Below are 11,570 nucleotides of genomic sequence, written 5' to 3' on the forward strand. Positions count from 1 at the left end.
CATACAAGCATTAAAACTGATATATTCCACCCTCTCTTTAGATTTATGGCCGAACGGCCTGGACTTTTACATGCCACGGCGAGATGGACTTAACAACTATTGTACGCCAATAAACGGTGGTTGTTGTACAGCTTTATTACTGCACACGCTGTTTAATGGTGTAGTTGTGGTGCTGGTAAACTAGGTGAAGGACTTTTGCAAATGGCGCGCGTTTACTTTCTGCTTAACTCAGTGAGCAAAGATTACAATTAGCGGTTTTGTAAGTCTTTAATACAAACAAAACAGCTAATGCAATAGTCATGAATATTGCGAAACAGACGTTTCGATTGTTGTACTGCAATCATTTTTAGTGTAAAGTTTAGGTGTGTCGGCAAAATGGTACAGTGAAATTGCGAGAAGTAAAAAAGGGGGAAGTGGAAGAAGCGCAATTGTTAAGATTAGAAGCCGAACAGCGAGTCGCCTGTGGTAAAAATGAAAACAGAGGGTAAAAAAACAAATTAAATGCACTGTGGACGGTAAAAATATTAAAAATATTATGAAATACATGGCCCCAAGGGAGGTTTATATGTTAAAAAGTCGTAATGGCACAGTTTCATGAAATTCTCGACTATATTACATTGGCTATTGTGTTTGTATTGAGGTACTTTAAATTGTGTAAGAAAATACAAAGTAACAGTTGTTTTGTCGTAGACTTGATAGTGTCATTCTGTTTTGATTCTCGTGACTTTTATAATATCCCTGGTGGTTTGTTGATGATGGAGAAGCACGGCAAGAAGCAGCCAATTTTTAAATATGAGAAGCGACTTTTTCTGCTTATATTTGTTAGCACTCTGACAAATGCATTGAGTAGTTTTCAATTTCTAGCTACACATTACACTCCACCGTATCGTTGTTCTACTGTAAACACGGGCATAATGAAGGCAAGTCCTTACTTTTAAGTTAAAAAACAACAATGTAAATTTACTGAAGTGTTCGAATTCCTGACAATTCAAGCGAAAACGTTTTGGCATGTGATGTGCACAGAGCAAATATTTGTTTTAAATATTTAATACGGAGATACTCACGTCACTTTGGATTGCTTTATTGAAGCAACTGCGACTAATAATGCATTTTTTTAAAGGTAAACGCATCAAGCTTTTTCAATTCGTCTGCGAACTATTCTTTCTTCGATAACACATGCTCAAAACACCCTGACGCAGGTACGCATAACAAAGCTAGGAAGGTGCTGGGAAATGTATGTGCCCCTATATTGTGTTGTTGCAGAAACCAATAAAACATTAAACAAGCAGACGTGCGAGTTCGGTGGAGAAAAGCAAACAGTCATTACGGAGGTAACAAAATGTTGAGGATTCATAAATTTTTGTCTTTAAGTACAGCTGTACTATCCTTAAACGATGTTTCAATGTTACATTTATGGTTATTCGGTCTATGATTATTCAATCGCAAAGGCACCTTTTATGTGCAAATTTCGTCGAATGCTTACGTAACAGGACTAATGTCCCGTTTGCAAACTATTTATCACCTGTATTTTTTTTGTTTCGAACAAGTAGTATACATTTCAAACTATACTGGTTTTTGGTGTTATAATATGAATGCAATCTACTTGTTTTGTTCAGTTTTTACTCGTTTGCGACATGGCTTGGATTAAACCAACCTTGGTATCCGTGTACATGGTCGGAAAAATGATGGGAGGATTGGTGAGTGGATTCGTATCGGACAGGTGGGTATGAAGTGACTCCTTATATGCAACTTCCATAACTTATTGAAGCGTATTGCTCCGTAGATGTAAAACTAAAGAGCCTCACTTTGCAAAGACAAGTGCTGAAAATACTCACAAAAGTGATGAACTATAGCATAGACAATTCATACTGTGTTTTTAGGTACGGACGACGCGTGGCGTTCTTGACATTTACTTTTCTTCAGTTTGGTTTATCGATTGTCACCGGGCTTTCTTCGAATGTTGTTATGTACGCCGTCGTATTGGCGTGTTCCGGTATCAGTGCCGTGGGCAACTACGAGTCCATCGTCGTGTTAGGTACAAACACGTCCGTTAAATATCATATTTCGCAAGCTAATTACCATGACTTTTTTTTTCAACTCTTTTCCCTCATTCATTCTCACATAATGATGATTACCTTTACACAGTATAAAAGCATTGGTAGGCAACCTAAGACCCCAAGAAAAAATCATCCCACCCGCTGCTTCTTCACGAATTGTAGCAATTAAACGCTTCCCGTAGTATTAACATGATGCAGTTGAAAATAAAGAAATAGTGTAGATACATTGTCCCAAAATCGCATAGTTTAACAACATCATAACAAAAAAACGGAAATTTTAGTGGAAAAATTATGCGGCCCGTTGGGACGATTGGTGTTTGGGTTTGGCCGGCGAAGAGGTAAAGGCTGCCGACTCTTGTATTTTCTTGTATTACACTCATACCTTTAAAATTGTCTGCTTCGTCACTCTAGGTACCAAAGTAGAGTAATCACATGTCAAACATAAACACTAACGAACCTGCTTTTAATTTTTGGTGCACTCTTTTCGTTGCAGGAACAGAGATGGTTAGCCCGGAAAGACGAGGGCTGGCTTATTTTATGGCAGAGTCTGGATTTGCAGTTGGTTATATGATGCTCGCATTGTTCGTTTATCTGTTTGACAGCTGGAGGTGGTTCCTCGTGTTTTCTGGTCTTGTCGGTGTTTTCTACATCCCATTTTTCTGGTATGTAAAGAAAACAAAGGTCCTTTTTCAAATAATAACCGCCCAAGAATTCTTTGCAGGATTTTAGATGAATCACCGGTGTGGCTTTTAGCAACTGGACAAAAGGATAAAGCAGAAGCAGTTTTGCTGAAAATCGCCGCTTACAACGGTCAGACCACAGCCGACATTGCAACCACCGTAGCATTGGTGGAAGAAAAAAATGCAGAAGGAAGTCGAGCGGAAACTATTTGTTCCACCTTCGCCCAAATGACAAAAGCATTGTTTCTTATGGGCCGACTAGCCATTGTTTTGTTTGCGTGGTAAGTTTGAGTGAATGGTTTGAGCTTTTAGAAACCTTGCAATGCACTTATTACTTTATATTTAAGCCCAACAGAGAAAACATGTTTTTGCCCTTATTTTGTTAAGTTGTATTTCTCATTTCAAAAACTTTATTTTGAAGGATCATCGTTACCATGACTTACTACGTGATCACTTTAAACAACGATAACTTGAGTGGAGATCGTTATCTCAACATATTTTTTGGGTCGGTTTCCGAAATTCTATCTGCATTCGTCTACTTTTTTGGCGTGACGACATTTGGGAGACGAAAGAGCTACATAAGCTTCATGCTCATAACGGGTGTAGCGATAGCCGCCACACCGTTTTTGGCACTTTGTAAGTATCTTGGTTTTCGATTCGGTAATTACCAAACATGGGTATTTTCTGTGGTATTGGAACTGTTTTTGCATTGGCTTGTTTAGGCTAAAAAACTGTGAAAAACAAATTATTCTCTACCTGAATATAAACTGTATTTGTGTTACACTAAAACACGTGCAGTTTGTATTTTTGGAAAGATGAACATTAGACTACATTGTTGAAAAGAAAAGCCAAAGCTAGGATGCTGTTAATCATATTCTAAGTAAACGTTTCGAACTCATACTGGGTTCATCATCAGTACTACATTGAACTGGTTGCAGAAAAGCGTCGGGTTAATAAAGGACTGAGAGGCAGAAGGCAATTAACCCGACGCTTTTCTGCAACCAGTTCAATGTAGTACTGATGATGAATATGATTAACAGCATCCAGCTTTAGCTTTCCTTTTCAAAGTTATTAACTCAAGATATTTTGCACCCAAGACTACAATGTCCTAGTTGTATAGTAAAACATGACCGTTGTGCGTACTTATTGTAACACAACTGGGATCTTATGGCGGTATATCAAAATAATGATATTCTAAAAAATTCCCTAGGTATTCAAGCACGGTGTTGCAGAGAAAATAGACAATTAAGATTAGCACATTTGTGATCACTGACTGCAACGTCTATGCAAAAGTATGTTTCTGCAAATGTTTCAGGGAATGGAGGAGTGTCTGTGGCGGCAAGCATGTTGGCTAAGTTGACAGTAACTGTTTGCTACAGTGTTATATACATCCAGACCGGAGAGCTATTTCCCACTACGATTCGAAACTCCATCCTATCTCTGTCCAGTGCCGCGTCCAGAATCGGAGCCATATTGTCTCCCTTCATCATATATGTCGGTATGAACTACCTGCATGTGTTCAACAATCGTTTTCAACGTGCTAGGAAATAAATTTGTTCACTAAATTTTATTACTAGGTCTTTAAGTATATCAAGTTTTTGTTACACTGTTTGTATGGCTTTTGTCGTAAAAATCCCTATAATCTGTTGTATTTTCATTTTTTTACCCCGCGATTCAAACTATCGTCATCCAGGGCAAGAATCCCGATGAGGTTTTTAGACTTGGTATGTGAGTCGAGCGCATTAACCGATGTGCCTGATATTTTGTTATTTATACCACACCTGGATTTGAACCCTAGTTATCCAGGTCACGAATCCCGATCAGGTTATCTGTTTTTGTCATAGGTGAATCCGGCGACACAACAGCGTCATCTATCGGTATGGCTATAGCAATCCTTTTGTCCGCTTTGTCTTATTTGTGCATTCCTGAAACCAAAGACGCGAAGCTCCCCCAGACCGTTGAGGAAGCCAAAAATTTAGGAAGGTATTTTACTTCAATTGCAACATCTTTATGACCAGATTCGCGAAAATGTAATTTTGTTGTAGTTTTTTACATGTACAACACACACCTTTTTTACATGCAGAAAGGACAACACAAACCAATCATCAGCCAGACGAACTTTCATTACTACAGCATAAATTATTCTTAGTACATTGTAACCGTCTCACACGATTTGGTTTCGTTGTTTGTAACATAAATCTGGCATGGGTTGTTAATAAGATAATTACGTCCTGTATTGAAAAATGTCCATTCACACTTTATTTTTTAGAACGTGGATGAAACCTTTTTTAATTATTTCATACAAGCTTATCTCAACAATTTTATTTGGTGTATTACTCGCAGTAAAGAAGCTCAATGTCTACATGTGCAACATTTCTTGTGCAAAAGGCTGAATTAGGTTAAAAGGTCTGCAAATGCTGTTTACTTTTTGGTAAAGTATTGTAGTTGTGTACACATAGGGTAAATCCTGCTATGAGACCAATGCTAATATTGACTTTTTCCATCGAAAGCAAAACTCCTAATTACTGAGAACTCTTTAGGAAATTCACGCCCACGAATTCACCAACGGGTTACAACAGAAAATATAGGTTAATTTTATTTAGTCACCGACAGTTATTGAAGAGCATTCGCAACATCCTGTCCTCTGGGTCTTTCGATATGAACCGTGAAACGTTGGTATAATTTTGAGTTGCTTGCTAACAATATCCACAGTCACAAAATGTAACGTAAACATTATTTCTCCACTTATACCAACATGACCCATTGGTGAAGATGTTAATAATGTTCTTCCATGTAATGTGTACTAAGTTTAGAGGATGCTGGCAACAAATCAATCGGGATTTTGGCAATTGCATACGTGCCTGCGACTACGAGAGAATAAAACCAGTCAAGCGTTACAGACAACAAATATCACTACCAGATTGTTGTTATTTGCTTTGTAATGTTTGACAATTTCAAATGACACATAATGAAAACCGTTTCCAAATCACTTTGAAATGGAATTTAACCAATGAACTGAAAGGCAAAACGAAGAAAAATAACGCCCCAGCAGTCCGAAGGGTTTACCTGATAAGTATCGCGCAGAAGGGGTCAGTTGCAGTCATGCGTAGATTCATGCTTCATTTCACAACCAAAATTATACGGCACAATTTAAAGACTGTTAGCTGCAAACCGTTAAGCATGGTTATAGCGGTGACACACTTAGAAAGAAAAAAATTATGAAGGGATTTATATTAGAAAAACTTGAACAGGATTGTCATATGCTTAGTTTTTTAGAAGTATCGAAACCGTATCACACGTACCTTCTAGAACCCTTGATTGCCACCGAATAATATAATATCAACAAAAATAGTTTCTCTGAAACAAAAATTGGCGCACTGACAAACAGGTGTTAATGAGTGAAGCTGATTATGGCTGAAAAAAGCTCTCTCGGGACTCTGGATATTGTTATATTCGTCGGTAAGTTGTTTTCAAGAAAGTTTGAAGTGTATGCTTGGTAAACTTTCTGGTATTCCGTTTTAGCTGTTAATTTACAATGTTACGTCCACCTGGGTTAGGTGCGTTTTTAACATAGCTTTATTGTCCACCATGTCAACATTTTGAGGCAATTCAAAGTATTAAAGTATGTTTTATTGTGTTTGTGTATGCGCAACAACAAATCTCAAGAATGTCACATAACCTTCACAGGAAAGTTATTTCTATCAAATGGTAGTAGTTTGAGGTGCCACTCAATAAAAAAGTTTATAATTGTTTTGTAGCACAAGTGTTGCCGCAATGTTGCAAGTATTAACTTGATACTTTTAATGTTCGACCATACAACCTTATCTTGTCTAACTTGTTGTGAAGTGTCCAATGTGTGTGCTAACAAGTAGGTTAACCACACAAGCAGAGATGCTGATGCGCGGGTTTGCCAACACGTGCAAAACTTATTTGTTTTTCAGTTACTCTCGTGCTCTCCGCCGCCATCGGAATCTTCTTCGCGGTCAAAGATCGACGAAAGAAAAATGTTGAGAACTATTTCTATGGCGGAAAGAAAATGTCACCGGTGGGATCACCCATACCTTGTGTGCCACGAAACCGGTGAAAATACTACATTTTGCTCTTTTAGATTCCAATCGGTCTTTCCATTGCTGTAAGTTTCATTTCTGCCTTAACCATCATCGGGTTTCCTTCGGAGGCCTACCTGTTTGGAATGGTGACGATTTGGTATTCGCTTAATAGTTTTGTACCGACATTCGTTGCCTGCGTCTACTACATTCCTTTAATTCATCGTCTACAGCTCAACACCATTTACGAGGTTCGTGAATTCTTTAAATTAACGTTTAGTTGAAACCCACTTGAGAACCTTAACTGCCTTTTACGTCTTTTCAGTATCTGGGCTTGCGCTTTCATCCGATTATCAGAAAAATTAATTCGGCGTTAGAAGCAGTAAACGCAGTAAGTATATATTCCCAATGGTCGAATTTAAGACTTAACGATTCAAGTAGATTGTATTTGTCACAAAAGTTATGAATATCTCTATTTTCTTTTTTTACATTAGCATGGGTCGGGAATACACATGTTTGTTAGCTCTAAACACAAACTTTGCAGATGGTATACATGGGAGTAATATTATATCTTCCGGCTCTTGCTCTAAGTGCTGTGACACCTATCTCTATTACGACGAGCATCATCATGACAAGCGTCATCTGCACTATGTACACAACAGTTGTAAGTTGAGACAAATATAACATGTCTTTGAAATATCGTAGGAATAAATCTGTTCATATTTATATATTTTTTTTAAAACTTACTGTTGTGTACATTTGATGCATTGATTAAAAAGTTGGATCTGTCAAGTAATCTTTAGGTAAAACCGACAATGCGTTATCATTCATATGTGCAAAGTTAACGGGCAAGCGTCAAACACGGATACCGTAAAAGTCAAATGCTTTGTTGCAGGGCGGACTTAAGGCAGTTATATGGACAGATACCTTACAAGCTGCCATAATGTTTATCGGCTCCCTTTCGGTACTTATACAAGGAACCATAATGGTTGGAGGGCCTGCAAAAGTTTATGAAGCTCTTCTCAGAAGTGGACGTAACAACGTATTGACGTAAGTGGTAAACAAATTTGCTTGTGGTGTGTTCGTAGCACATATATGCATGAACACAACGTAGTCCGTTTTAAGCAAAAAAGGAAAACAAGCGGCCAAATCGACAAAATTTTCAAATGGCGAATATCATGCACTATATCACTATATCATACACTAAGTTTTTCCATTGAAACTGTAAGCCTTTGTGTGATTAATTCCTAGTTCTTGTTGTATTTTTGCTGCATAAAAAGGTACACATGTCTGTGCTTTAGATTTGACTTGGATCCAACGATTCGAACAACCTTCTGGACAATCATGGTTGGCATCACTATAGCAAAAATTGCAACAGGATGCGTAAATCAGTCGAATTGCCAACGTTACTTATCATGTAAATCTGTCAAAGACGCAAGAATGTAAGTTGTCCTTGAAGCAGGATATTTTCCTTTTGTGAGTTTGACTTGAGTGTTTTTTGTCCGACAATGTTTATAAAATCAATGTTACTAATTTTTGAAATGTAGGTTCTTGGTTTTGTTGACTAAAAGCTGGCTTATTCATAAGCTGAGGTTCAGCAGCATTTAATTTACTTGGTTACTGATTAAGTAATCAACGCAAGACTCACTAATGGGAATCTTAGTGGTGCTGTAGTGTCATTTTTTGTCAGCTTGCAATTTTTCTTATCTATGATGTATACAAAAATTGGCCATAAACAGAAACAAATTAATAAAAATGCAATGACATTTACAGTGCTGCTTGTACAGCCGTTTTTCCGAAAATCATCATCACGGCCATAGCAGTACTTAGTGGGTGCGTTGCGTACGCCTACTTCGAAGGTTGTGATCCCATAAAAACGATGAAGATCGAAAAATCAGATCAAATGGTTCCTTACCTCGCACTTGAAATATTTCGTGATCTTTCTGGAATGACAGGATTTTTTGTCGCAGCTGCATACAGTGGAACTTTGAGGTAACACTAAACATTTTTACCAACCTTTTTTTCTCCGTGATAGGCATGAAAGTTGAAAACAACCTAATGTTGTTAACGATCTGTTAGTTCGGTTTCATCTGGGATCAACTCAGTTGGCTCAATGCTTCTTAATGATTTCGTCCTTACATTTAAGCCCCACTTGACTCACACCACTCAACTAATAATAAGCAAGCTAACAGGTAAATTCGTGGTGCAAAAAATGTGCTAGCGGAAACTTAAATACAGTTTTTTTACTTTTGCAGCACTGACAATTGGGGTTTTAGTGACAATCATTGCTTTTCTGGCTACGTTAAGTCCGCAGACAATGATATCTATCATATTCTCAGTACGCGGGGCGATCGGTGGACCTACGTTGGGAATCTTTACACTTGGTGTTTTTATACCGTGGTGCAACGCAAAGGTGAGTTAGTTCTATCTTAAGTTATATGTCACGTGTTAAAACATTTTCGAAAGAATTACAAAAGTAATATTGGATAATGCATGGTTAATATTATACTTTTTTGGGAAATTTAGTTGACCATTTTTGACACAATACTTCATGAAAGACTGAAAATAATTATTTATGATACATTTGATATATTTTTTACCATGGTATTTATCTTGTGGAAATATCACAGGGCGCCTTGACTGGACAAGTTGTCGGTATCGGATTTTCTCTCTGGTTAGCTCTCGGAGGTCTGATCAACGGAAAAGACCCCGAGTCCCTGCGTCTACTTCCTACTTATGCTAATAACTGCACGGAGGTAATGGGCCATAGTGTTGCTTACTTCAATACTTCTACAATAAACAACATAACATATACCATATGGGATGACTCTTCAACAACCGCAACGACCCCAAATGAAGTGTGAGTTGATACGAAAAAGCGAAAACTTTTCTCAACATGTGTTATTCTACGCAGAGTTGAAAAGAGTTACAATCCAATGCAGGCAATTTCCTTCATGTACTACTCGCCAGTCGGGTTTATTGTCACTGTTCTAGTTGGGATCCTAGTGTCTGCTTGTACAGGTTAGAAGTTTATGAGCACGTCCAAGACATGTTAAAACGAACTACCTTCACACGTAGGTTTTAAGGATCCGAAAGAGGTCGACCCAAAGTTATTTCTTCCTTTTATTGACAACTCTCTTCTACCAAAGTCCTTTGTACGATTTTTCCGATTTGGAGTTCCACAACTTCTGGAAGACAGAAAAGTTGAACTCCATGTGGAAGAATTTGGCTTAAGTCTAATTGATGAACAATTTCCTAATAAGCACGATTCTGTTACTTTTCCTTCCGACCGTTAATGTACGCCGAGGCAAAAAATCATGGCATGTGTTGAAGTTATTTTTGTATGAGTGAATTTACGTCTGAAATTTGACGATATTCTAAATTTTGTTTAAAAGTTTGTTTTTGTTTTAAACTTGTCTCGGCTAAGAATGTATGTGTTTGCTACTAACATTACTACAAGTGACGCAATGTCAGTAATTGAAATTGTAGTTATCAGAAATTCGAACATAGAATGGCAAAAATTGCTTTTAATTTATAGGAAGTGTCATGTTCATGTTTAGCAAAATCGCTTTGTAAACAGCCACAGGAAATACTGTACTGGCTTGCCACGCAGTGTGTGTTTGTAAGGGAGTTAACCAGATGCGGGGGAAGGGGTTGTTTGGACTGTATTGCTTTGCTTGTTTCGTGCGTGGCCCTTTTTTGCGTCACACGTAAAAACGTTTGGACACACTAAACGCATGGATTACACAAACAAACACACTAATTAAGCACTCTCACACTCTGATGTTCTTTTCTGGTACAGGCTCGAGCCTTAAATCACATGCGAGGTATAAAAATAAACATTTGTAGTGGGCTCATTTATAAATGCTCACCTTGAAAGGGCAAGATGTTGGGTATCAGTTTATTTTGGTCGCATGCAAAATATTTGACAAATACGTTGGCCAATGCGCCACCGAATGAAAAATGATAACAGCAACCTTCTGTTATTGGAACTGGTATTATAAGATTAACTTGGCGCCCAAAACACTACAAACCGACCGAGGTATGAGTTTCGAAAGTAGATTCACCGCTTCGACGATTGTCGGGAACTGACGTAGGAAGCCTGCTAGTCTACCAGCTAGTCCTGTGCCACAGTCACCAGCTGCACTGATTAGACCTTACATGTCGAAACAATGTTTACACCTGTGTGTAGCTCTCCAGCATTATTGTTTTCTATGTTTTTTATAGTTGTTTTATTTTTTCGCGTTTTTATCTAACACAAGAAGAGCATATAATCACGCCAAAGATAGGTATTTTAGCCATTGTAGCAGGGTTCAGGGCCTTTTCTAAATTAAGAAGGCAGCTTTAGGTTAATGATCATATTTGAAGCTCGAGAGTTGCGTTTCGTGGTGGGGGGTGGCCGCCCAAATCCTCACTAGGCTAAATTCCCGCGCTGCCGAAATATTTCCGTAACACAAGCAAACAGAATTTTCATATTTTGCTTAGGTTTTGGTGTATGTATTAAGTTTTTTGTTAACTTTTGACCTTTGGTTTTTTTAACGATGGAGGACCAAGGCAAAAAACATGGAATTCTGAAATATGAAAAGCGTCTTTGTTTGCTCATATTTATCAGCACTCTGACAAACGCATGGAGTGCTTTTCAATTTCTGGCTACACATTACACTCCACCGTTTCGTTGTTCTACTGTAAACACGGTAATTATATTTTATAGATTATGGATGCTGTGAATACTTTCTGGATAGTGTGAAATGTCTACACGTCATGTTTTTTGTAATCGTTGTTTCGTA

The 11,570-nt window shown here is 37.9% G+C and overlaps 2 protein-coding genes across 2 annotated transcripts; both read left to right on the top strand.

Moving 5' to 3' along the window:
• Window positions 1-914: 914 nt before the first annotated feature.
• On the top strand, window positions 915-4,875 carry LOC145897961 (solute carrier family 22 member 4-like). The gene is made up of 11 exons (XM_082986415.1): window positions 915-920; window positions 1,121-1,199; window positions 1,264-1,331; window positions 1,617-1,720; window positions 1,881-2,035; window positions 2,551-2,719; window positions 2,779-3,018; window positions 3,159-3,373; window positions 4,053-4,235; window positions 4,582-4,720; window positions 4,821-4,875. The coding sequence occupies exons 1-11, from the start codon at window positions 915-917 to the stop codon at window positions 4,873-4,875; spliced, it is 1,413 nt and encodes a 470-aa protein (XP_082842541.1).
• Window positions 4,876-6,147: 1,272 nt separating this feature from the next.
• On the top strand, window positions 6,148-10,079 carry LOC145897962 (sodium-coupled monocarboxylate transporter 2-like). Its single transcript, XM_082986416.1, has 13 exons — window positions 6,148-6,196; window positions 6,679-6,782; window positions 6,846-7,034; window positions 7,109-7,174; window positions 7,328-7,447; window positions 7,679-7,833; window positions 8,085-8,225; window positions 8,557-8,775; window positions 8,863-8,975; window positions 9,039-9,196; window positions 9,414-9,643; window positions 9,698-9,804; window positions 9,862-10,079. The coding sequence occupies exons 1-13, from the start codon at window positions 6,148-6,150 to the stop codon at window positions 10,077-10,079; spliced, it is 1,869 nt and encodes a 622-aa protein (XP_082842542.1).
• The last annotated feature ends 1,491 nt before the right edge of the window (window positions 10,080-11,570 follow it).

The sequence above is a fragment of the Ascidia mentula genome, chromosome 4 (genome assembly GCF_947561715.1).
Source record: "Ascidia mentula chromosome 4, kaAscMent1.1, whole genome shotgun sequence".
Lineage (NCBI taxonomy): Eukaryota > Metazoa > Chordata > Ascidiacea > Phlebobranchia > Ascidiidae > Ascidia > Ascidia mentula.

Coding starts and splice junctions, on each gene's coding strand:
- LOC145897962 (XM_082986416.1), top strand. CDS start 6,148: ATGGCTGAAAAAAGCTCTCTCGGGACTCTGGATATTGTTATATTCGTC. Junction 7,448..7,678: donor GCACTATGTACACAACAGTT/GTAAGTTGAGAC, acceptor GCTTTGTTGCAG/GGCGGACTTAAGGCAGTTAT. Junction 8,976..9,038: donor AATAATAAGCAAGCTAACAG/GTAAATTCGTGG, acceptor TTACTTTTGCAG/CACTGACAATTGGGGTTTTA.
- LOC145897961 (XM_082986415.1), top strand. Junction 2,720..2,778: donor TTCTACATCCCATTTTTCTG/GTATGTAAAGAA, acceptor AATTCTTTGCAG/GATTTTAGATGAATCACCGG. Junction 3,374..4,052: donor CACACCGTTTTTGGCACTTT/GTAAGTATCTTG, acceptor CAAATGTTTCAG/GGAATGGAGGAGTGTCTGTG.